The sequence below is a fragment of the Dipteris shenzhenensis genome, chromosome 19 (assembly GCF_047967505.1).
Source record: "Dipteris shenzhenensis isolate YYH24624 ecotype China chromosome 19, Dip_SZ_1.0, whole genome shotgun sequence".
Taxonomy (NCBI): domain Eukaryota; kingdom Viridiplantae; phylum Streptophyta; class Polypodiopsida; order Gleicheniales; family Dipteridaceae; genus Dipteris; species Dipteris shenzhenensis.
Genome location: NC_141614.1, coordinates 8,709,940 through 8,737,509, shown reverse-complemented (window position 1 = coordinate 8,737,509; position 27,570 = coordinate 8,709,940). Strand labels below are relative to the sequence as shown.

Here is a 27,570-nt window from a genome sequence, read left to right as displayed (position 1 = left end):
TAATGGTTTTCGGGCTCTTTTTGCTTGTTGTAATTATTGAATTGTATTCTTCTCTCTCTTTTTCTTTTTTTTATGTTTCCCTTTGCGACTGTGTTGTTGCTTGCGAAGGAAGCCAAGCAAACGACATGCAAATGTGGAGCCCTTTTGGTGTACTTGTAATAATATCATCAAAGAAGATGTCGGTGCTTTCTGGTTGTAGTGACTTGAGCTGAGCGCGATGCTTGAGTAGGAGTGTCCTCTCCTCAATTTGGTTTTTGTTTATGTACATAAACTCTCTTGTAGAAATTGTTAAGGGAAGTGAAAGGCACAGGTAGACGGCTTGCTGGGCGCTGATGTGTTGTGTGTCAGAATCACGTTTCCAACTTTGCGAACACGCTCATCTATTGGAGCGTTTTCCTTGATGCTCTACTCCATTGCTGTCTTTACATCGCAACTGTTGTTTGTCATGCCTGAAAAGTTGTTGTCCCTCACTTTTTGGAGGCACCAAACCAATGGCTCCCACCGTTTCTCAGCGTGATAAACAATGTCGAGGGTCCAAGTTGCCTCACCATGGCAGCGAACAGATTTCTTTTCAAGCATTGCTTGTAATCTGTGAACATCCTAAGGCACACAAAATCTTAGAATCCAATTCTAGATTGCATCAGTCTCTCAATGTTTGTGTCCGTCTTTGCTGTCCTCACCTCAATTGTCCTTCTTTGCAACTATGCCTTCCTCATCTGGACCCATGTAGATGACAGCACCTGGCGCATCAAGACTTTCATTGTCTTGAAGAACAGGTTCTCAATGGAGAGTGCAAATCGCTGGTCCTCATTGCATAGCTCCCACTTGACTATGTCTTGGTAGCTTGCTCTATCGGATGTAGTGTATGTTCTTGGGCACCCAAAAAAAAGAGTCGGAAACGCACGCTCCTTGCAGTGTTCATCTTTGACAATTGGGTTGCTCTTGTAGTCAACAACTTGTTGGGAGGTGCAAATGCCATGTACAAGACTGTCTGTTGCATCTTCATTCTACACATGCTTGTCTACCTTGTTTGGTGCCACTCTGGGTGCATCTTCATCGATACACTGTAGATTGTGTATATGCTGCAACCATGTTTGATTCACTTTTACATTGTTTTTCAAATAAAGGGGTGTGTCTAGCATTTCATGCAGTGCACGCATCGTTAATGTCGGGCACACTAATCCACTGATATAGTTGACAATTGGTATCAAATTTTGCTTTTTAATGGGGTGCCATCACTTTTAGAAGATTTTTTAGCTCCTCTTTTTTAACTTTGTCTTTTGCGATCACCCACTCGCATCCTCTATTTTTCTAAGAGTGAATCCCCTCGGGTGATATACTTCCACGTGTGTATGTAATAGATAAACTCATTCTTACATGTATGCATGTCAATGTATTTGTAATTCTTTCAATTGCGTATGTGAATGAATGAATTCTTTTGAAAAATGACATTTGAACGATTGTACTATAGCACAAGTGTAAGAATTTTTATTATTTAAACATTTATTCACATACATAATTGAAAGAATAATACATTCATCCATATGAAAGAATGGAAATGAATTTTTCAAATAAAAGTTATATCTATGTATGTAGAATGAATTTAAAATTCCTTCACAGTAGGTACGAGCCACTTTTCCTCTCATTTCCAAGTTTCAAGGGTGTTGGTCACCTAAAGTCGTGTCATTGCTCATTGTAGCATAGGATGTTCACAAGTGTAGCATAGGTCCTTGTGTAGTATTCCAGTCAGAATTGTAGGCTAAAGTGTGGAAAGCAGTTCTCATGCGCGATTGAGGGAGGTTCTCACCTTCATAGGAGTTCAAGAAGTTTAGAAGGAGGGTAAGGTTGAGAAAACTAACTGTGGTTCTAGGGTTTAGAAAGAGTTTAGGGTTGAGAAAGATTTGCAGGGTTGAGAGGTGGAGAGCTAGTCTCCTTCACGTACTCATGGGGTGGGTTAAGAAGGGGTGAACAAGGGTGAGGAGGAGGAGAAAGAGGAGGAGGAAAAGGGAGGAGGAGGAGGAAAGAGGAGGAAGGAGGAGAGAGGGTTGTTCTCTTTGATGAGATTACACTAGCAGATGTATCAACTGTTTTAGTCTCATAGGCCGTTTGGCCTTTTAGAGACGTTAATATCTCTCTCTCTCTCTCTCTCTCTCTCTCTCTCTCTCTCTCTCTCTCTCTCTCTTTCTCTAGATCTTGATTTTACAAGTATGATCAGCTCTTTTCTAGAGAGGATTTTACACACACAACAAACTCATATTGGGTGTACTAACCCTTGTTGTCATAGGGTTAACAACTCCCCCACAACGATTTAATTACCCGTCCTCGGGTATTAGTTGGAAGTTTTTGCACTGTGTTCTTTCCATTGGAGTTTTTTGGTTGTTAAGTTTGATTGTTCTAGAGCTCATAAAAATTCCTTTAATCTGATTATAGTTGTCGTAGTCCTTACTAAACGATGTGGCACAATGTTGATACTTGATGTTGATGGTATTGAATACCTATATACCCATTAGTTCATGTTAATAATGATTGGAATTTTTGTTCTTTGTCTTGTACCTAGCCTATAGATTCGCATCATGATAGGACTTTGGCAACAATATGAATGACTTTGATATACCTTCTTCTAATACTATCATATGTTGTGCTTTTAACGGCTTCCTATTTTCACCTAAAGATTAGGAGAGTGCATGCTTGGAGGATGGGTGCCTTGTGCTGCCTAAAGCCGATATTCAATATGATCACCTATTCACCTATGGAAGCTCGAGGACTGTGGCTTGACTTGGAGAATGAGTGCTTGACATATTGGTCCTCTCCTCTATGCAATGGGGTTTTATTTGTGTTACTTGATGTTGATGGTATTGAATACCTACGTACCCATTGGTTCATGTTAATAATGATTAGATATTTGGTTCTTTGTTTTGTACCTAGCCTGTAGATTCACATCTTGATAAGACTTTGGCAACAATTGTGGCCATGGGTGAATTTATGGTATTGACAATATGGATGACTTTGATATACCTTCTTCTAATACTAATTTGTATAGTTATCATATGTTGTGCTTTTAACAGCTTCCTATTTTCACCTAGAGATTGGGAGAGTGCATGCTTGGAGGATGGATACCTTGTGCTGCCTAAAGCAGATCTTCAATATGATCACCTATTCACCTATGGAAGCTCGAGGACTGTGACTTTGGAGAATGAGTGCTTGGCATATTGGTGCTCTCCTCTATGCAATAAAATTAGAAAAACTTGTGCATGCGTTTGTGGACCTAGTCTATGCGCTTAGGTGGGTAGACTTATAGGGTTGCAAGATTCGAAGGAATCTTATATACAATTTTTATTCACTAGTGCCATGGTTGTGAAACCATGTTATTTGTGGCTCGATCCCCAAATGGAGTTTTACCAAATGTCACTTCTTTATTCGTTTTTATCCTTCTGACCTAGATTATCATTGGAAATATGTTTCATGGAGAAACTTCTTTCTTGCCAGTCTTTGAATTTAGGGAATCTTTGCTAGTCTTGTACTTGAGTCAATGCATGCTGGACTAGTATAGAGAGTTGACACTTTAGTTCATATGTGGATATGCATTTTGCAAAAGTGTGCTCCCCTAATTTTGCATGATGCATGGTTGGGTTGTGTTTCATCCTTTGATTTTGCATCCGCCTGCTAATTTATCTGTCTTTGCTTATGCATCTAGCTTTACATCTTTTGTATCTTTTTATCTCGTGGGTTTGATTATTTTGTGTTGACAATATTCCATTTGTGATTGGTGGGATGGGATCCGACTCTTTTTGTTGAGGAACATTTGTGATGGATGACTTCATGCGTGGCATGCATCCAACTTTTGTGGACATAGTCACTCTTTGCAAGTTCTGCACACTGTTGCAATATACCCTTATTTCCTTTAGCTCATTGTCAAGATGTGCAAGCTTTGTTGGGGCAAGGGAATGCTCGAATTTCTTGATGCACCTTTTAGGAATCCATGCCCACCATAATCTTCTCCTTAATTGTTGATGTCTATTGGATACAAAGTGGACACCAATGAGCTAGAGTGACATCGGCCTTCAAAAATCACTCACAATCTTAGGTATGACTATTGGAATCGGTGATATCGCAGAGCCATAACTATTTGCATCTCCTTTTCCTCGTCACTTCGCTTCACAACAACACATTTTTATCCCTTTCAACCATATGTCTTGCCCCTTTCACTCCTCCCATTTTTAAATTTTGCTTCTCACGACGGACTAAGCCCCTTCTATTGCATTAATGCTTGTGGTTCCCTCTCTCTCTCTCTCTCTCTCTCTCCTACTCACTCTCATGTCCCTTTCACTTTGTCTCTTCCCATTCCTGCTCTGGTTGATTCACTCCTCTCCTCTCCAAGCAGCCCCCTCTAACTCTCTCCTACTCACTCTCATATCCCTTTCACTTTGTCTCTTCCCATCCTGCTCTAGTTGACTCACTCCTCACCTCTTATCCATCCCCTCTTCATCTTCCTCCTCCCCCTTCACGGCCTTCTCTCTCTCTCTCTCTCTCTCTCTCTCTCTCTCTCTGTATGTATGTATGTATGTTCCCCTCTCAACCACTTAGTTCAATCTGTCATCCCTGCCCTCAGCTTTCTGCTCGACGCTTTCTTTAAGAGACATGATGCTTTGAATGCCCACGAACATCAACAAGAAGGAAAATAAAATCTCCATGAGATTAGTCTCTTTGTGCATGTTGTGCTTCTCTTTTTTACCCCACAAATATCCAAAAAAATAATTATGAGAGCTATATCTAGAAAACCAGATGGTAGGCATATACAGCTCTCAAATTTCCTGGCTTCCACATGCGTGGTGGCACGTGGATTGATCATTTTTCATACATAAGAAGATGAGAGGTTTTTAGTTTCCCAAGGCGTTTCTTCAAAACAAGGATAACCTCTCCCCCCAAAAAGTATTGTTTATAAGCGACAAGTAAATCATGTCCTCTGAAGAAAAGGGCTGATTTATAGAATACTTCAATTGTATCCTATTGACAAGTTCTAGAACTCCTATTTTGTGTGCTTGAAACACACTCACATGGGGCAATTTACAATATGGAGACTCACAAATTAGGCTGCAAACCTGGAGCAATATTAGTACACAATAATTTGTCTTCCATGGTCAGAGTCAATAAGCAACAGTTGATCATGCAACTTGACATGCTTTTAATCTGCGAACTAAAAGGAATTGCAGAGTTAGGCCACAAGATGAGCAAGAGCACGTTCCTTATCATTATCATACATTGCCAAGGCTCCCGCGATAGCGTCAGGAGCGAAACCCATTTCACGTAACAGATTGTAGGATGCTACAAAATCCATAACCTATTTGCAGAAAGAGGGTTAGGCTTAGGGAAAAGCACTCATCACACATCTGCCATCATAGAGTTTCTACTCTAATCTTTCTAAAATCTAACACTGACAACTTTGAAATAGAGTACAAAGAGAACCTTTAACACCAAAAAACCTTACATGCAAGAAGGCTATCAAATGTAATACCTTTGCTTGAACATCCCCAAAAGTTGCTATTGCAAACACCACAGCCTCCTTATTCAAGCCCATTCTGGCATACTTGCTCACAATAGGATCCTCCACTGAACCCTTCATAACACAATCCCAAGTGGTCATAACACGAAAAATGACAGGTCCGAAGTTACTACATTCTTGAAACTCCTAGTACACCCATTAAATGATACATTGGTTTTCACACAATCAAATAGTAAATATTAGGCATTGTCGTGCACTGACACACATACTAGAGTTTATTACTTAGCCTCATAACAAAGTTTCCAATTATATTCTTGTTGGAAAATTTGAGATGCAACCAGCAGTAAATTTTTTTGTACTGGTTTTAACCTAAAGAGAAGTATCTTTTGCAAGGATTTGCCAAATAAATCAGCTAATAGGACGACAAGTCCTTTCAACATTTCAACAGAAAAGTCAGCTAATACGATGACAAGTGCTTTCAACATCTCAAAATCCACAGACAATATAGTATCCGCTCATCCCTTTGATTTTGGGAGATGTAGTTAAGTTTATTTGGTTAACATTTCAATTCACCAAGCAGCAATTATGAACCCTGCTTATGCTAAAAAGAGTGCAATGCCATAGGGAACTGCATATACTATTTTCAGAAGAAAAGCAACTATGAATCTTCAAGACGGCAGCACATTTGAGTAAGCATTTCAGAAGGGATTGACCTGAGATCTGGCAGACAGAAACAGCATATGTTGGTTCTTCAATTCAGTTTTCCACTACCCCACTCTGAACTTACATGCGTACACCTGATATCCTTCCATTGATACATCTCACATAGGTACACGTACTTATGTCCATGTGTGTTGAATCTACTCAAGCATACAGAGTAGGTGAGAGTCCCAATGAAGTTCAAAATTCATGTGGGACATATGGGGAAGATAGCACAGGACAAGAGAATGCTAAAAGTTTTGAGTTTCAAAACATTCAAGCTCATTGCTGATTTTTAATTTCCATGCTGTAGACATTAAATAATAAAAATTTAATACTAAAGATAGGGGATAATAATGTCACTAAATACTTAAAACCACATCCACCAATCAGCACAGCTATCATGCTCCTTGACTCCCAATTAGAAGAGTTGGATGCTCTCACTGAATAGAAACCAAGTATTATATAGAGTTTGCATACAAGCAGACCCCAATATATGAAGGCCACAGTTTCAATACGTTTCTGTGTTGCTGTCAACATAAATACAAGATCAAATCTGAGTTCAACATTTTGTACATGTATAGCTACCATGAATGAATGCCAAGGTCCATAGAGTATGCATCAGGTGATTGCCAGACATACACGCATGTGTTTGTGTCTACAGCATATACACATCAGTCCATAATGTTAGGTGAAGAAATGAGATAAGTGATGCTGACTGAAGAGGGTACCGCCTGGTAAAACAATTCGTTGCAGGACATGCATACTTTAGGTAGAAGTTTTTAATGAAGGTAACATTAGATGATTGGATTTGTGCAATGCTTGATGCAGCTAGCTAAGTGAACACTGAAGTACTTGAACACTATAGTTCCTATGAATGATTTGTAAAATGAACTTGAGAGACAAAAGAAGCCTCTAATCAACAAGAGCACCACGATCTTTGCCAAAATGTTGAGAACCTCAAATAGCTTGGCTTCCTTAACCTTGTGAATACATTGGATGTCACCAATAAATTCTTTCTGTTTTTATGGTGAAACACATGGTGATGAAGATAGCTCATCAGGCATCATCACATGTGCTTCCACTGTAAGAAAGGGCAATCTATATGGAAAGGTGACACAACTACAATTCACACAGATGAATTCCAAAAAAACATAATGCACAAGCTCTTTCTATTATGGATTTTTATGAATGAGGCCAAGTGAAACTTGAGTCATGTGTCATTGCTTTGAGGAAACAGCTGAATCCGCTCGTGCTACCAAATAGTGACTAATACAAGGCATGACAGTATCTCAAGAATCATGGATCTACAAGACAACTCGGCCAATGTGACGAGAATATCAAAGGAAAAAAGTTGGTGAACTTTGGAGAGTCTAGGAAACTGGATGGGTCAAATTACCCGATCTGGAAGGTGAAAATCTGGAGTCATTTAGTGGCTCGGAAGCTGTGGAAACTGACGACGGGAGTGGAGGCGAAGCCGGAGGATATGGTGAACAAGGAGGGGAAGATACTCATGCCTGTAAATGGAGAGGAGCTCGAAGCTTGGGAAGACAGAGATGCCCATGCCCTGGCATTGATCATAAGGACTACGGCGGACTCTGTGCTTCCTCACATCCAGATGACCTAGACGTCAGTAGAGGCGTGGATCATTCTGAAGGATCTGTACGAGACAGATAACACATCCCAAATCTTGCTTCTTCAGCATCAACTCTACAACCTAGATATGGATGAGGGAGATTCGTTACATGACCACTTGACGAAGGTCAAGGTGGTGAGGGATCAACTAGCATCAGTTGGTCAGAAGGTTGACTCGTGCCATTTAGCCTTGATGGTACACTGAGGAGGCTACCTCGAAGTTTCAAAAGCTTGTTACAACTGTGACAACTAGACAGAGGACCAAACCTCTAACTTTTGAGGAGTTGGTTCCATTACTGCTCTAGGGAGAAGCACTCCAACAACGACAAAGATGACAAGGCGTTGTTGGCGAAGGATTATGCTGGCAAAGAAAAGCGCAAGCCTAATGGTGGCAAGTCCAAGAAGGATGACTCTGATGACGAGGATACTAACAAGAGGAAGCAGAAGAAGAAGTGCTTCTATTGTGACATGCCAGGTCATTTTGCGAAGGACTGCAGAAAGAGAAGGCGGATCAGAAAAACAAGAGAAAGGAGTCCGCCGACTCAGATTCAGAGGGTCACACAAAAGCCAAAGCTAATGTGGTAATCCAAGAGTTGTTCTTGGTGACATCTCCGTGTATTACTGAGGTCAGATATGCTGACCTAGAAACCACAATGATGATGTCTGACATTGAGATGTGGGTCGACGAGGAGTCAGAGACCTTTGTGAAGGTGAAGGACAGCATGGAGTGCTTGGTATCTTCCAGGTGCGTGGCTATTGATACTGACACGAGGGTGGATTCCATGGAGTGCCTGGGGTTTCATGTCCAAATGGATGCTATACTTCAGAAGGGGACAATACACGATTACCCAGGCTATTGGTATGTGCCTCGATGAGGTGCATGGTTTGCTTTCAGAGCAAGCACAAAGGCAATACAACGATCTGGTATATACTTGATGTTCTAAATTTGAATCTTTATAGCATGCTGTGGAGAGACTCTGCTCTTCATTGGTCTCAGGTAATGCTTGAAAGGAATTGGCCTTCTTCGAAGGTAGAAGAGGAAGTGTGGATGCTTCTTCGGACACAGATTGTTGGAAGGTGATGGACAACGCGTACTGAAGCCAGAAGAGTACCTGCTTGAGAGCTCAGTGAGAGTTCGTGGTCCAGGTTATTTGGAGATATTCTTTTGTTGCGGACCTTGCCAAAGGAAGGACGTGTTTAGACACACCCTCAGAGCATGGTGCCGAGAAGACTCCAGGTTGTTCACTCATGATGAGGGGGACAACTGAAAGATCGTGGCATCTGGATTGCTCGAGTTTGATGGCGGGAACCTGACTGAAGGTGGTGGTGCCAGGAGGTGCTACCAAAGATGGACCTGTGTACCAGGAGGGTGTGCGGAAGCGGAACCAGACCTGATGGAGCAGGAGCCACTGGATGAAAAGCCAGGAAAAGATTTCAACATCGAAGTGTTCCAGAGGACTACAACCCAGGATTCATTGGAGCATCGTCATCGACGTGTTGGCATTGGGCCAAGATGTGTCGGTGAGAGGGGGTGTTGGAAAGGTTACCTCCCCACCTGTAAGCCCCCATATGAGAAGAGCATGGGGGGAGTGAACCTTGTGTCTGAGAGATGGCCACATGGGCAGCATCATGGCTGCCATGTGGGCAGAGATCAGATAGAGAAAATAGAGGACAAAGGTACCTGGCTGATCTGCAGGAGCATAAGGCAGAGCAGAGAACAGCAGCGGGACCCCAGAGGAGACTTTGAGCTCATGGGTGGACAGATCAGGAAGCCAAGAAAGGGCGCAGCAGAGGCAGAACAGACCAGCACATGAGTCGGCCAAGAGAGAGGCTGGTTGAGCTGCTTGGAGGCAGCCAACCAGGCCCTATATAGGGCAGACCTAGGGGCAGGGTCCTTGCCTTGAAATGAGGGCTCATGCCCTAGTTTGGTGGGCCAAGAGGGCCCTTGTTTTGAGCCCCAAAAGGGGCACATTATATAGGCCAGAGGGGGCAGCATGACTGACCAGCAGGTCGTCCATTTTGGGCCTGCTGGGTCGGTTGGTTGGCCAGCCCTCTGGGCCTATAAAAGGGAGGGCCTTGTGGCCAAATAATTCATCTTATGAAGCACCGACTATTAATCATGTAAAGCACATGACGGCAGCCAAGAGTATCTAGGAGCATCTGGCCTCCCTCTATAACAAGACTTCCCCTATGAAGAGGGTCTCTTGAGGTTCAGATGAGGATATTGGATCCTGCTAAGTCTTCCTCTATGCGGGAACATATCAATAAGCTTCAGGAATTTCAGCACGAGATACTTCAGGCCGGGAAGGAGATATCATCTGCAGATATGGCCATTACTTTGCTTTCTCATCTCACTTCCCAGTGCTCTGCTTTTTATTCCTCGCTAATCACTAGTGGCAGGATGAGTACTCTCACTTGGGAAGAGTTGGTGCCTATGGTGCTGGATCAAGAGGAGCGCTTTCAAAGTCCCTCCCATGGCGGTGGCTCTGATGCTCTGGCAGCTCCGCAGTCGGGCAAGAACCAAGGTCGTCGAACTCCTGATATGAGGACTGAAGCAAAGGAGGCACTTAAGGCAGAGCGATCTTGTAATCAATGTGGTGAGAAAGGCCATTACTGGAGGAAGTGCCCTTATTGGGTCAACGACAAAGGTACCGGTTCTTCCAAGGGTCCAAGTTCTTTTTCTACTACTATCACTCCCACTTTTGTGCATATTGAAATGATTGATTCTCTCGCTTCCCTCTGTTGGAGAGGGGGTTCTATCTCTTCAAGCCAAAGACTTCCAAACCTGGATAATTGACAATGGGGCATCCCGGAATATGAGTCCTTCTCCAGCTGGGCTGAAGGATTTTGTGATCTTCGGTAGGGGTGGAAAAGGAGGGATACACTCTTCTCGAGCTCTGTTTGTTCCCTCTCTCGGATTCAATTTATTGTCCGTTTATGAGACTTGCCGCCTTGATACCATAGTATTGTTTGATGAACACTTTGTGGAAGTCCGGGATAAAGCTACTCCTCAGGTGGTTCAAACTGGTATAGTAAGTCATGGCATCTACACTCTAACCGTGCTTTCCACGTAATCACGTCTTCTATTCAAGTGGCACTTTCACTTTGGTCACTTGAATGTTGATGCACTCCGACGTGCTGCTCGTGAACAAATGGTCCTCTGCTACCTGATGTGGACAGTAAGCACGGTCGGTGCAAAGCAACACTGGGACGTGTTTCCGAAGCAGGCCTCACGACAAGTTTCCTTACCTCTGGAGTTGGTCCATGTTGATCTCTATCGACCTATGACTGTTGCCAGTCTCTCCATTGTCGCTGCACTTCTCACAGTTGGAAGACCAAGTGTCAGGTGCAGATTTCTAGGCGGGGTGTGAAAATGCTACCTACATGTTTGTATATGCACAAAATTCTGCCCCATGCTTTAAGCTCAATGTTAATTGGAGATGAAAAGAGGTGCCTAAGTCTACAACATGTAGTGCATACTATGTATTTTCTGACTCAAGGACAGCTCTCAGATTAAAAAAGATTGTCACAAATCCATTTTGCATTAAAGCTTAGCTGCCACACAATCATCAGGGATACTGAAGCCATGAGTTTTAAGATGCCACATCCTGTCAGGATTTGTCCCACTCAAATTTTCTATAGAAGACATATGGCAGCCCATGGAATTCTGCCACCCTACAGGCAACATCAACGCAGCCCAAAGGAGAGGCACTCTATTGACCATTTACAGCAACACTTGTTTTGTCCAAAAATTATTACTTTTACAACAAGGTGTGTACCCATAGCTTTTCTATACTGGTCAAAAGGTAATAAAACCTCTTATCTGCAAGTCCTAGTGGTTTAAAAATCCCTTTCTTTTTAAAAGGCCCTTTCTAGATTGACCAAGATGGAATTTCTGAAGAATCTTTAAACTTTGCCATAGTATCATTACAAATATGTGCAAAATCTAAGAGCTTCGTCTAAACATTTAGGAGAATTCCTATGTAATTCGACCTTAAAGTCACCTTTCAGACCACTAATGAAAATTTGTCAAGTTCTATATGACCTACAAGCCAGCAGGTCTACTGACAAATTGTCAAGTGTCAACGCCACAAATAGTCACGCCTTCACATAATCTGCAACATATGTGCTGGAATGTCCATTCGCATGGTTGCGTACCTGTGCAGCGCAAAAACCTCGTTACCTGCCATTCTTAATGAATCTGACGAGATTACAAACAAGTGTATTGCACAAAAGTGCAATCCATAAGCAATGTGAAGCTGGTGGCAATGTCAGTAGGTAGAAGACAATGCCAGTCTGTTTGAAAGGCCACAAGCAAGAAAAATGGGCTAGCCAATCACAATTTGGCTAAGTAATGGCTCAAACAGGCAGGCCGAGCAGAAACAACAAGGTGGCAGCCTGTTCTCAGAAACCTGCTCCAAATCGATCGGCAACAAAAACAGGGTCAATTTTGAGTAAAACGATGGCCAAAAAATGGCGGGTCATTGCTCAACAGCGGCGGCTTGCTGCTCTGAAGAATAGCAACTAAATAACAGAGACAACCAGGGCTAGAAAATGGTGGCCTGAGCGAGGAAAATCACGGGCCTGAGCAGAATTGTCCCAAAAGAACAAGGTCATGACTGAAAAACGGTGCCTCTGGAACAAAATGGGCGTGCACAAGGCAATCTGAGCTGCACCTGAGCAACCTGAACTGAGAGATGACAACCTAATCTTAACAAGGCAATGGTGGCCTGCTCTGAGTGGATGCCGAAAGCAAGAAAGATCTGAGCAGAATTGTCCCAAAAGAACAAGGTTGTGACTGACAAATGGTGCCTCTCGAATAAAACGAACCTGCACTCACTGAGGCAATCTCGAGTTGCACCTAAGCGATATGAGCTGAGAGATGATGACATAATCTCAACAGGGCCCTAGTGGGCTGCTCTGATACCAACTGTTGGAGTGGATGCAAGAGCACACACGGAAGCAATTAGAGATAATGTAAAATGTGTCATTTGTACGAATAAAAACCTCTGAGCAGGTCTTATCTAAGCATGTTCTTTAAGAGATTTTTAAAATAGTGTTTATTTAGGAAACATGGTTTTTGCACTTGTATTTTCACTAGAACTAGATCCCTTTATCGTTAAAATATATAGAATAGTCACTCCTTCACTCTCACATAAGTAAATTTTCTTGATCATAAGCATCCTTGTACCCCTATAATTACCTAATAAGAGTGTTGAAAAATATTTCTTTAAGAAACATCCCTCACAATCACTCTCAATGTAATAATATTATACATATATAACTACTTATTAAACACATTTATGTCAATATGACAAGAGCTTCCTAGTGTATTCATAGCATAAATAACACGACATTTATGGACATATTTCTAAAAAGTTTGAAATTATTATGTATAAATATTAACGTGGGATTATGTATCTACACATAAAAATAAATGTAAGATTTAGGACTATATATGCAAGCTTTTACAAAATATAACCCGATAGATGTGCTCAAATAGACTTTTTTGGCAAAGTGGCTAAATGACTATATTTGGTCATTGGATGTATCATATAAAAGTTATGTTACTTTTAAGAGTGTTGCCCAAGGTAATTTCGCCAACGAAACTACCTTGGAAGACCTACTTCAAAGGGATTTCGTAGGCGAAACTACCTTGGATGGCTTGCTTCAATGAAAATTCTTTGGAGAAACACTTTTGTGAAGATGGTTGAGAGGTGTTTTTCAATGTTACCCCTATAAAGTAAAAGTAGTAAGAAGGATTATAAGAGAATTTTCACAGAGAAATCCACTCTACATGTGGGTTTCTTCAAACGCCATCCCCATTATGTTATTCACCATCCCCAACGATTTATGTAAAAAATAAGGCATTCCTACAATAGTTTGCATATTTGTAAGGAAAACTATGTTTTCTTTCGATCCATTTTTGCCCTATTTTTACATAGTTGGAAGCTTTGTGTCCCCGTTCGCTCGGATGCTTGGAAGATTTCGCTCCAAAAATGGTCTTCCCCGAGAATGTGTTTGTGTGAGAGAATAAAATGAGTACAAAGTACATAAGTAGGGTGTTTAGGGCACATTTGTATGTACGAGGGAAAAAACGTCCTAGTGAGGGAAAAAGTGCCCCAAGCCACTAACCCTAGTTCACTAGCACCATGACAATATGTCGTGACTCAGAGAGAGTATAACAGGATTGTCAGTCTCAAACCTGGATAAAAAGTAAATATAAGAAAGTGACTCTTCCATACTTTTTGCAGTCTAAAACTTCGTCTTCAGAGGTAAGCCAATCTATTAGACCTATGTCATAGGCCTTACAGATAAGTATACAAAAAAGCCTCTAATTACACAATGACTTAACGTGAGATCACTCTGAAATACCAACAAGAAATAATGGCCATTTATAAATTGAAAGGATTAAAAGCATTAAATTCTGAGCAGCAGATTTAAAATTCCAATTCACTCATTGGCATCTGAATAAGCACCAACAATGTGCCCTTTTTTGTGCAAATCAATACGTCCATGTCCCTATGTATGTGAGCGTGTGCACATGTGCATCCATGTGTTGTGTTTTGAGATGAGGGCTACACAAACACACATGTGTGTGCATATGTGCACGTGCTGTTGTTGATCTTGTTTGGGGAGGAGGGGATGCTCAAACAGTGGAACAATAAAAGATGCACCCATGTGTTTTACCGGAGCAGCAGTTGCTTCTGAATTTCTACCAGATTTTGGCGGTCTTGCCCCATTTAAACTATTTCCTTCATGTTCAGCCTCCTCCAATATCCTTCTTTCTAGATCAAAATCAAATTGAAAGGAAGCAGGAGGCACATCATCCACTTCAGGCAAGAGTTGTGGCTGTTCCCAACAAAAAGACAAGATCCAAAAAATTTCCATGATCAGATACTAGTATGACACAAACGCTCCACTTCCTATGATGCTATGATCCAAGGTATGTGATAAACATAGGACGAACCCAAAAGGCATGGGTGGGAGAGATACCAAGATATACCAAACTTTGTAACACCTTACTTAGTATAAGTAGAGAAATTGTGTTACCGGAGGTGCCATCTGATACTTTGGTTTCAATGCTACTTTGATGCCAATGCCTGCACGTAAGTTTCCCATCACAGTTTGCTCAAAGCTTAATAGCAACTTTCTTAGTGCTACCTAGTATGTGCCTTCCTTGAAGTCACAGCTTAAACAAAGCTATGAGCCTTGCTTTTCCATCGGAAGCCATGCCAATCCTATGAAATTCTGTTAACCACATTACAATACGTCAACACGAGCATCCATATCCACTTCAGTCCTTATTCCATGCATATAGAGACGGATGAGATATAAAGGAAACAGCTTGTTACAAAGAGGAAGGATTGCTATTTAAGACTATTGGTGATAGGGTAGCAGACAAGTAAGAAGAGAGAGCTGAGTCACCTAATTAAAAATGATGCAATGGCCTACTACTCCCGAAAAAATCCACTCTTAAGAAAAGGTGTAGCCATCATGTCTTGTTTGTTTAGGAAAAGAGGCTTAAGGCATATAAACAAAGACTCGATATCTACAAAGTCAATGGAACAAATCCCTATATTGCATAGATTTAACCAATAAAATCATTCCCTAAGGAAGCAGAGAAATGCAAAAAGGAGAAAAACCAGAGGATACTGGAGGGAATGTTTATACCAAACTAGTTACACAATATTAACAGACCGCATAATGTAAGCAGAAGCTAGGCCCTTGACTTTGAAGGGGAAAATGGGTGATTCAGACTTTTCATTTTTTGTTCCAGACAGACATAAACTGCCTCTAGATAGGTTTTGCTTTTTTTGCATCGTTTTGCAGCCTAAGCTTCCGTACGGCGGCACAGTTCCATGCTTTGGCTACTCTGTGCCCGCGAATGGCTATGCATGCAAGGCAGCCTTGGAGGGAAGCTGAAGTGACACAATTGCTTCTAGAAGACCCTAAATATACCTACACAAGTTCCCTATATAATTTCCTACATAGCCACGTAATTGCCTAGCCAGCCTCTATGCATAGCGATGCAGAGCCACCGCATAGCCACATTTGCCCATGCACAGCCTACACACTCACACTAGCTACATAGTCATACAATCACCTAAGAAAGCCATGCACTAGCTACACACAGCCACACAATTGCCTACACACAACCATGCAATTGCCACGAACAGCCATGCAACCCTAAGGAAGAGCTCCGAAAAAATATCTAAGATAGAAGGACTCCGAAGAGAACAAAACATCATGTATGCAATTGCCACGCATAGTGATGCACTAGCGATAGGTGACACTGCACACTAACTACAGCCCCTTGTTCACTCTTGAGAGATGAGCTGAGCAAAAGATCCTGTTTGGGAGAAACTGGAGGTCGAGCAAAAATATGGCACCTAGGGCTCAAAGCAATGGAACTGCAAGTATATACCTAGATGAATCCAGGAACATTCCCAAACTCATCCTCTAAAAACACAACATAGTGCAGTTTCAATCTCACGATAGTCTTGAAAACCAATGGAACTGCAAGCACTGGTTTTGTGGTAGTGCACCTTGTGTGAGGGCACACATCCCCCGCATCTCTGGAAAGGGTGTACCAGTGTGGGGGAAGTTCCCCACGATATGGGAGGTACACTAGTCGGCCCATCAAAGAGAGCAAGGCTTGAGGCTACATCAGTAAGATCAGCTCCTGGATCTCCTCCCAGGGCTCCCATTGGCAGTGCTTAGTGTCTATCATGACTATGCAGAGTGCTTATTTTTCTTGCTAGTGTTTCCACGAGACATCCGCCAGTGCAAGCAGTCAATGTTGGAGTGAATGCTACACCCTCTGTTACGCTTCAATATATCTTAGTCGCTTATCTATAAGGCCCCAAAGGAGGAGAAGCAATGAGCATGTCAAGATAGGTGAAGGTCATATGCATTAGCATCAGTGTGTATCATGACAAGATGGGCTGCATGTTCAGGACAGCATGTGGCGGCCCAAGATCATCCCTATGAACTCAGCAGGATGCAGAGGTGGATGGGTGAGTAAAGCAGGTGGACTTAGTCTTAGTGGGCAATGGCCACGGCAAATTTCCTTTCTCGTTTGGGTGGATCCCTTGAATGTTGGTAGGCTAGATGGACTCTTGGTCCAACAGGTGCTGACCTGCTGCCCACATGCTGCCTTTCTGCAGGTCTTCATGCTGTCTATGTCATAGCCACCATGCTGCCCACATAGCACCCCTAGGCCTCTCAGACCTGTCCCAGCACCATCAACACATGCCCCACGTGCCAGCCCATGCCAATCCTACTTTATGCAAGTGCTTGATTTCGTGTGCATAACATGCATGTAGTTTAATTTTTGGGTATTGTTCTTGCCATTGATATTGCTATGGGTGTGTGCTTATATACCTAGATCAATTTAGGAACATGGCTGAACTCATCCTCTAAAAAAACAGCTACTAGTGAAGATTCATCTCGTAACACTTACCCATAAGGTTGAGAACCATAAACTCCAGCACGCATGGCAGGGACTAGCTACTATGGCCTCCCCACAGAGGTCATGAGTGGAGGGTGTAGACCATAGGAGCATGCAAAGGCCCTTTTCGATGCTCTGGAGGCGAAAGGCAGACTCAGCCATGATAAATGCCAGATGACTAATACAAAAGCAGTCCATGTTCTCTTCATTCAAGCTACAATAGCTTGTGACGACTAAGTATTTCATTTAGAGAAGATAGTTGATGGCCATGCACCATTTAAATTAGAAAGAAATTATCACAATGTCACCACAATGTAAATATCCTAAGTCAAAGTACAGTTGACCATTTATTTGATCATAATTAAAGAGTTTTCCATCTGGGTTAATTATGGTCAAAAGAGTTTTTCTATTGGTCAAAGAATTGACTACGGTCAAAGATACTTGACTCTGGTCAAGTAAACCTGACTTCGATCGGGGAGACTTGGTTTATTATCAAGAGGGTTAGCTACGGTTAACCAAAGAACTACAGAGCTGACTACGGTCAGAGAGTGTTGACTTCGGACAACGAGACTTGGCATGCGCCAAGAGGGTTAACTACGGTTAACCAAGATGTGCCAACTTCGGTTGGAGAGTTGTGCCAACTTCAGTTGGAGAGACTTGACTATAATTAAGGCGCCTCGACCCTTGGTCAAAGCCCCTTAATTATGATCAAGAGCGTTGACTTCGGTCAACCAAAAAATAAATATATTTTTATATTTGTTATGTGTGCACATGTGTTCAGTGGGGACGTCCACCGTGACTAGAATTAGTCCACAGTGTATTGTTTGCATGCAAGCGCTAACAATTAATGGGTGCCATGGTGGTGCTCTTTAATTAATTGTTGCAGGTACTAGGAAGGGTTATTTTCCTAAGCGCTACGGGAGCCTACCAAGGGTCTAGGAGGTGGTTCGCGTGACCAAGTGCTTCGAAGACTCCAGAGTTGCCCTTAGTGGCATGTAATTAGGAAAGTAATGTAGAGTTTGACAAGTGGCTTGTTGCCAAGAAAGAGAGCCTTAGAGCTCATGTAATGATATTCATTCACGTTTTGAATCATGTATGAACAGCTTCCATGCTGAACTCATGTATTCCTTCTTCTCTCAAGTAATAAAATCCTTCGAGGGGGTCCAACCCGACTGTTGTCCTGGGCCCTAGTGTATCTGTTGAGAGAGGGAGAGAGGGAGAGTAAATGAGAGTGTCTCTGCTGTATTTTAACAACTGAGGTTTCATTGGTATCAGAGCTTGGCTCGCCTTCTTTCTGAAGGGGGTGACGATCTAAAGCTATGAAGGATGTAAGAACTGCACGTCGGTAAAACTAAGGCCTGAATAACCAAGAGTGGACGTGAGCGTAGCGTGTAGCACAGGCGGCACTTCTCCTTCTCGGACGATTCGCCTGCTTGCAGACCTTGCACCAAACGATGACGAGGATTGAAGGCATCAATACTATCATTCGGTGGACGTTGGCTGCTAACCGATGAACGAGATCGAGGGCTCCACACAGGAGCAGTCCGTAAGGCAACGCAAGATCTTGATGGATGCATAGACGTTCTTGAGGCAGTTTTCGTTGTTAGGAACTTGTTCTCAACAAGCTCTTTGTATTCCTGAAAATAGGCAAAGACTTCAGATTTGTCCTTCATCAGAAAGACGCATGCAAATCTTGAGAAGTCGTCTATGAACGTCACAAAGTACTTTGCCTTGGCATGTGTGGCAACACTGAGTGGCCCACACACGTCTGAATGCACCAACTGCAACCTTTCGGTAGCTCTGACTGCTCCTGCAAGGGGAAATTTCTGTTTGTGCATTTTCGAAAGCACACAATGCTCACATAATTCTGATTTGGGTGTTGGTAGAGCCGGCATGCCTGTCACCATGTTATGGGTGGACAAAAATTGCAAGCTCCTGGTGTTGATGTGCCCAAACCGTGCATGCCACAAAGAGACCAAATCCTGAGATGTCACTGCCATGGCAACCTCTCCTGGTGAAGATGTATCCAATGTGTATACACCATCATGGAAAGAACCAGTAGCAACAACCTGAAAATCTTTGGTAGGATCCTTGATCCGGCATTGCAAATCTTGGAATTCCACAAGCATGTGTTGCTTCACTGCCAATGTAGGAACTGAAATCAAGTTCCTCTTCAGACCCGGAACATGCCACACATCACGAATGAATTGGGTTTTGCCATCAGAAAATTTAATTGGCACATCCCCAATTCCATGAACCTTGTGTCTAGCATTGTTGGCACATGTCACAAATCTGCCCTCTGAGGATGCATATTCATCAAACCACTCCTTGCGAGGAGTCATGTGCTTTGATGCACCACTGTCGATACACCAAGCATCATTCATAACAAGCATCACCTCTGAAGTAGAGGGCTGGGAACTGTCTGCATCAGAAATCTCTCTGAGATCTACAGCAAAACAGTAGCTTTTCTCATCTGACACTGTGTGTGCCTGCTCAGACTTCTCATCTGCATCATCTTGGGCAAGATTGGCCTTACCCTTCTTCAAAGAGTCTGCATATTTCTTCTGACATGTATTGGCATAGTGGCCTGGTAGCTTACAATAGTGGCAGGTGCCTTTGATAGGCTTCGCTTCTTGTGCTTTCGGCTGTGGCTCCTGTTTCTTAGGAGTCCACCTATTTTGCTTTTTCTGTGGCTGAGCCACCTGAGGTGTCGGCTGAGCCGGTCCTTTGCCTTTGGCCTGGCCTTTGCCTCTGCCTCGGCCATGCATGGCATATGCCTTTTCATGAGTGCCACCTTGATCAAAGTTTCTCATGGTTTGCTCTTCCTGCAATAACAAACCAACCAGCTCTTGGTAAGAGACTGGTGCAACCCGCATGGTCTGGTTTAAAGATGACGTAAAATTTCTGTAAGAAGGCGCCAAGCTATTCAGAGTGAGAGTGACCATCTTCCGGTCACTAATGGCTTCATCCAAGGCAGCGAACTGATCTCTGATATCAGTGAGCTTGGATGTATGCTCAAGAACAGACTGATGCTCAGTCATCTTGAGAGCTTTGAGTTCATTCTCCAAAGCTAGAATTCTCGCCTCATTCTTCACATTGTACATCATTTCCAATGTGGTCCATGCATCATGTGCCGTCTGGCATGACTTCAATGTGGTCATAATGTTCCTTTTGACTGAATGCACAAGGATGGACATGGCAAGTCCATTCCTTTTGTCAAATGCCTTCTGCGCGGGCGTGGTAGTGGCAGTGACTGTACTGCTAGAAGACGATGTACTGCTTGAAGATGCACTAGCAGTAGGGCCTGCTGGCCTTGTCTCTTCACCTGACACAAGCTCCCATAGGTCTTTGCCTATCAGCAAATGCTTGACCATGAAGGCCCAAAGACCATAGTTTGTGCCGTCAAGTTTGTCATGCTCAGCAAATGAAAATGACTCAGATGCCATGGCTAAAAATTTGCAAGAAGTCTGGAAGAAAAATTGACCTGCACCTGTCCTGTACCTGTCCCTGCACCTGTTTTTGAAGGGCTATAACAGATGCCCGGGTATCCAAAAGTGATACCGAATGAAATAGAACAACAGTACAATGGACAGAGGGTATGACAAAGATGAAATACCTCTGTTGATTTTGCTTGAAACTGCCCGAAAATTGCTCAGAAAATGGTCCAAAAATTGGACTGTGAGCACTTTTTGTCTGTGTCGCAGTTTGCTCCTGGGGGCACCTTTCGGGGTCAAAAATACCACAGGTAGGCAGAGTTTATCAGACACTTGGAGTGTCACAACTCAAGACCTGTATACAGGTAATTGATGTGCAGGCTCAGTTTGACCAAATTTGGCCAAGCGGGTGCTCTACAGCACGTCAAAATGTGCTCCGAATGCCCTTTTACAAAGGGCAAAATCCTTTGTTAGGACTTAGAATTTTTCAAGAAAGCCCAAAAATACAAAGGAATGCCAAATACAAAGGAGTTTAGGGGGCTTTTTAGCCTTTCCCCAAAAATTTGGCCTGGGGCCAAAAATCAAACCAAATTGGCACCGGTTAGCTAAACTAACCACAGTTAGTCTAACTTGGGAAAAATGCCCTAAAAATTTGGTGTGGCTCCAAAGTTGGCTGTGGCTATGGCCTTCGCCGCCACCCTGCACGTCGCCTTCGCCTGTCGCCGCTTGCTTGCCGCGTTTTTGGCGGAGTGCTTGTGTTGCTGAGTCCGCTCACCTTGCCTGGCTGGACCACGAACTGCGCGCGTCGCCTTCCTCTGTCTACCCGCGAGTGCTCGGGTGCTGGTCGCGATGGCCTGATTCGCCTGTGGCGTGGCGTGCTCGCGCCAGTTCTCTGCTTCTGTGTTCGTCTGCGCCGCGATTCTCCTCCAGCAGCCTGGCTTCGCTTGCGCGTGTCACCACCCTTCTCCTGAACGCACAACGAGCACTTGCTTTGAGGAGTTGAAGTCCTCGCAAAGAAGCCTTCCTGCGACACTGTTCTCCAGCCACCTGCGTGAACTCTCCTCTCTCACAGAAAGAATGCTCAATGAAAGAATGCTCAATGAACTCCTCTCGAAGAACACTCTTTTCTCTAAGAAAAACGTCTCTTTTTTTTTTTTTTTTTTCTTTCAGCAAGGTGCTCTTCTACAAAGAATGCTATCTCACGAAGGAACTTGTTCTTTTCTCAAGAAACACTCTCTTCCTTACAAAGAACTCTCTTCTTTTTCACGAAGAACTCTTCTCAGCAATTTCCTTCACAGCAAATAACTCACAACCCCCCCCTAAGGAGATCACCCAGCAAGCTATTCAGCAGAAAACTCAGAAAGAAGAGCCCCCCCTAAAGAGAAAGAGCATTCACTCGCAAAAGACTTTCACAACACACAGGCTGAGCCTGTTTGCAGCAAAAAAATTTGCAGCAAAAGCGCAAAACAGGAGGCTGAGCCTCAAGCGCTCCTCTCAGTGAGTTCACCTCACTCTCTCAACACAGAGCTGAGCTCTGATACCAAATGTTGGGGTAGACACCCAGGACACAAGCGAGAGAGAGCAAGAGAGCAATGAATCATGAAAATGATATAACTGAGAGGATCCAATAGTGCAACTGAGAGAATGAAATACAAATGAGTGTAGGGGGTATATATTCCTGACCCACCTAACACTAGGAAATAACTAGGCTAGAAATGAACATAAAAACATCTAGACTAGCCTATACAACCATACCATAGACTATGTTCCAACAGTTTCCTAGGCCTATGTTCTTACTACAGAAGATTTATCAGACATTTTGCGGATATAGCCACTCCGCTCCACGATCTTACTAAGAAAAATGCAGCTTTCAGATGGGGAATTCCTCAAAAGACAACCTTCATCACACTCAAAGAGAGGTTGACCACAGAGCCAATCTTAATAGTTCCAGATTTGTATCAGCCATTTGATGTGGATTGTGATGCTTGTGGGGAATGTGTTGGGGCTGCATAGCATCAGAATGGTCGTGTAGTAGCCTATGAGAGCAGGAGACTCCGGGATGTAGAGAGATATCTACGAAGCACTATCTTTTGGGTGTAGATTTTACTGTTAAGACAAATCACCAAAGTCTGAGATATTTTCTAACTTAGACAAAACTTTTCGAGAAGCATATGAAATGGGCAAATATGCTCTCAATGTATCATTTTCAGATTATCCATACCCCAAGAATTCGGAACAGAGTGGCAGATGCCTTGTCCCGAAGACCCCAGGTCAACAATGTGACTATTGCTTATCATCAAGACCTGAAAGGCATGAGGGAGCAATATGCTAATGATGCAGACTTTGGCGAGATTTTACAGCAAATGCAAGAGGGGCAATCCACATTCCCTGAAAGATGGGTATCTAATGAAAGATGACTGCCTATGCATCACCCAGGAGATGAGGAAAAAGATTTTGGAGGAATGCCATGCTCCTCCCTATGCTGGACATAGAGGAATTACAACAACAACTCTAGCACTAGAGAGGTATTTCTTTTGGCCAGGAATGCGGAAAGATATACATCAGTTTGTTACTGAATGCCTTACATGTCAGAAAGTGAAGTATGATAGACGGAAGGCACCTGGCCTACTTATGCCTCTTCCCGTGCCTCAAGCACTGTGGGAAAGTATTACAATGGACTTCATTTTTTATTTGCCAAGATCAAAGTCAAGGAATGATGGGATTTGGACTATCATTGATAGATTCAGCAAGCAAACTCATTTCATTCCAGTTCGCAAAAACCATAAAGGCAGATCATATGGCTAAGCTTTTCATGGCACAGATCTTTAAGCACCTTGGTATGCCTAAGTCCATTGTCAGTGATCGAGATCCCAGAATGACCAGTCTATTCCGGAGAGCTTTATTTGATAATATGGGGACGAATCTGAATTTTTCTTCTTCTTTCCATCCCCAGACAGATGGTCAAAGTGAAGTAGCAAATTCTACAGCATTGGATATGCTGAAATACTACGTGGGTGACCAAGGTTCAGACTGGGAAAAGTACCTACCATTGGTAGACTTTGCTTACAATAATACAGTACACAGCTCTATAGGGAAAGCCCCCTTTGAGGTCATTTATGGGAAGGCGATTCTGCCACCTATCCTGACGACCAAGGATGAAATATTTGCAACAACTGATCAGTTTGTGAGAGACCTCCAGACAGCTTACACCCAAGTCCGGACAGCGATTGAAAGGTCTCAAGAGAAACATCAAAGAGCTGCAGATAAGCATAGGAGACAGTTAGATCTCAAGGAAGGGGATTGGGTACTTTTGAAGTTTGAGAAAGCTAGGCTCCGTAAGTTCAAAGGCTAACAAAAAGTGTACGCAAAGTTATCTCCCAGATACTATGGCCCTTTCAAAGTTACAGAAAGAATAAATGAGGTTGCATACAGGTTAGCATTGCCAGAGCATTGGAGGATTCACAATGCATTCCATGTGAGTCTTCTAGAGAAATTCCAGGGGCTAGAGCCTACAAAACCAGTATCAGAGAATCCACCAGAAGTAGATTTGGAGGAGGTCCTTCAGCCAGAGCAGATTGTGTACCAGACTGTATGCAAAGGCCCTCAAGGCAAGGAGTTTTACAGGTATCTTGTAAAATTCAAGAATTATACGGCATTGGATGCCAAGTGGATGGATGAAGACATGTTGTCCGATCATCCACAGCTTTTGGATGTTTACAAGAAAGCTTTTCAGTTGAGGTCAACTGAATAGAAGCCGAGGGGGAGTCACCACAATGTAAATATCCTAAGTCAAAGTATAGTTGACCATTTATTTGCTCATAATTAAATAGTTTTCCATCTGGGTTAATTATGGTCAAAAGAGTTTTTCTATTGGTCAAAGATACTTGACTCTGGTCAAGTAAACCTGACTTCGGTAGGGGAGACTTGGTTTATTACCAAGAGGGTTAACTGCGGTCAACCAGAGAACTACAGAGCTGACTACGGTCAGAGAGTGTTGACTTCGGTCAACAAGACTTAGCATGTGCCAAGAGGGTTAACTACAGTTAACCAAGATGTGCCAACTTCGGTTGGAGAGTTGTGCCAACTTCGGTTGGAGAGACTTGACTATAATTAAGGCGCCTCAACCCTTGGTCAAAGCCCCTTAATTATGATCAAGAGCGTTGACTTCGGTCAACCAGAAAATAAATATATTTGTATATTTGTTATGTGTGCACATGTGTTCAGTGGGGACGCCCACCGTGACTAGAATTAATCCACAGTGTATTGTTTGCATGCAAGCGCTAACAATTAATGGGTGCCATGGTGGTGCACTTTAATTAATTGTTGCAAAGTACTAGGAAGGGTTATTTTCCTAAGCACTACGGGAGCCTACCAAGAGTCTAGGAGGCGGTTCGCGTGACCAAGTGCTTCGAAGACTCCAGAGTTTGCCCTTAGTGGCATGTAATTAGGAAAGTAATGTAGAGTTTGACAAGTGGCTTGTTGCCAAGAAAGAGAGCCTTAGAGCTCATGTAATGATATTCATTCCCGTTTTGGATCATGTATGAACAGCTTCCATGCTGAACTCATGTATTCCTTCTTCTCTCAAGTAATAAAATCCTTCGGGGGGGTCCAGCCTGACTGTTGTCCTGGGCCCTAGTGTATCTGTTGAGAGAGGGAGAGAGGGAGAGCAAATGAGAGTGTCTCTGCTGTATTTTTACGACTGAGGTTTCACAATATCACCAGGCTTGCAACATGGAAGATAACTTCACAATGTGAAATTTGCACGTCCGCAAACGCATCTAAAAAACATATCTAGATGAATTCAAGAACATGCCCAAATTCACCCTCTAAAATGCAACAGACTGCAGTTTCAGTCTCATGACAGTCATCACTCATCCATAACGTTGAAACTTATAAACTCCACCACATAACATAGTATAACTACTGTGACATCAATCAGCATCCATCAGTGGGTGTAGACCATATGCACGCACACACACTTGAGAATCTATTTAGACAAAGGTCTTCATACTGTTTTTCTATCAGCATTCCGAGTTGAAGGGCAGACTCAGCCATGACAAAGGCTGTAGCACTAACGGAGAAGGTTAATAAAAAAGGAGCCAATATGCTCTCCGTTCATGCCTATAAGACTACAAAATTTCAGTTCAATCTACTCTCTCTCACGAACATTGACACATTTCTTACCACCTCTAAAGCAGTATCACCTTGGATCCTGGAGGTTAAATTTGACCTTTACAATGCTTCATCAACACAGTCCGAATTTGCAAAACAAGATGCATGCTTTCAATGTTTGCCAGTCGTATAAGTAAGGCAACTACGAAAACTCACAGAGTACATTGCTCACACTAAGGCCTTCAATTTTTTTGCAAATCCCAGGCCAATGTTGCCTTTTTCTGGCAGTCACCTTTCATCAATAGTCGTTGGATTACATAAATATTACACCTCTTTTTTTTTCATGAAAAAGACTTCTATTAAGTATGAAAAAACTCGCGTGAGCAAGCTCAAAGTGGAAATACATCATGCTGTGCATGAGGAAACCCCCCTGAAATAGGGAACAGAAAACTCAGAATGAGCTGGAAAGAAACCAATGTTGAGGTTGAAAGTGCCACCTCAACCCTGCTGTAGTCTCTAAGAAAAAGGAGGAACCCTTCCATTCCCTAAGGAATATAATAAATATTACCTTTGAAACTACCCAGCCAAAGTCTTTTGTACCTTTCCATCTTTTGTGCCTGGAAAGGTAACAGTCCCGCAGAGTAGATCATTCGTGCCTTCCTGTTCTAAATATAGGATTTCTTTCAGTTGTTTCCTTGCTTTTCACTTAATAATAGGTTTAAAAAGGAAAGGAAGCTACAGTATATACCTTTGTAAGACTAGAATATATCCAATCATTTGATTTTTTGTTGTTCTAAAGGAAGCTACAGTAACCTGGTCACCTTAAAGTTCCACAGCCAGTGCTGCAGAGGTGACCAAACCTATAAGCTCGAAATCCTAGGGCCATGGAGCAATTGATATTCCGCTAAGGATGTATACCATGCCAAAATGGTATCTGCGGGAACAAAATTAAGAGGCAGCGTTGTGGAATTTGGTTACGCAGTTCACGCAATGTTGACAATTGACATTCAGATTTTGAGTGAGAGAGACTCACGCGATGGAGGATTGGAAGGTACAAGGGGGTGGGGATGTCCAAACAGAGGCCCAACAGGTTGGGCCACTTTCGGATAGGAGGACGAGCCAGAACCGTAAGCATTGCGAGCACTGTCATATGGCTGTCTGAACGAGGAACTCTGGCCGGGATTCGGGTAGGCAAAGTCCATCTCCATCTTGCCAATGGTGTTTATGATCTCCGCAAAGTCTTTAAAGCGTTCAAATGAGAGGTCGCAGGAATTCCAACAACGCGAAATTGTGTGAAATGGGAAGAAGGGATGATGACTCTATGCGAAATTTGTTCAGAAATGGGGAAGCAAGTGTGAATGGAGTAGGAAATCATCTCCGGGACCGGAAACCAGTTTTCGACTGGAGAGTGCCTCCCGGAGACGATTTCCAGCCGTCAAGGGTTTGGGGAGAGCGACACGTGGCAAGCATCTGAGAGGATTGGATGGTCATGAATAGGCACGAGTGGCTTCATGCGACGCCTTATGTAGACCCTCAGGTCTGTGTATTAGGCGCTCCTAGCAATAAAGGCCGTTGAACTATCTGTCCCAAAATTTTGTCGGTCAGCTTGTTTGCCACACTTGCTCATTATGAAGGCTACATGATCGGACGGCTAGGATTACTCCTCTGTCAACCCCAAATGTTGAGGTCCCAAGTTCAAGCCCCTCAGTGTCAAGAAGAGCACGAGTACTGAACCC

General features: G+C 43.0%; 1 protein-coding gene across 1 annotated transcript; it reads right to left on the bottom strand.

Annotated features, from left to right (window-relative positions):
* Positions 1-4,740: 4,740 nt before the first annotated feature.
* LOC147890027 (uncharacterized) lies at positions 4,741-27,222 on the bottom strand. The gene is made up of 5 exons (XM_087390740.1): positions 26,868-27,222; positions 14,888-14,937; positions 14,525-14,686; positions 5,513-5,614; positions 4,741-5,338 (listed from the first exon to the last, which is right to left on the bottom strand). Exons 1-5 carry the CDS (start codon positions 27,040-27,042, stop codon positions 5,213-5,215), a joined length of 615 nt encoding a protein of 204 aa, XP_087246866.1. The 5' UTR covers positions 27,043-27,222; the 3' UTR covers positions 4,741-5,212.
* Between the last annotated feature and the right edge of the window lie 348 nt (positions 27,223-27,570).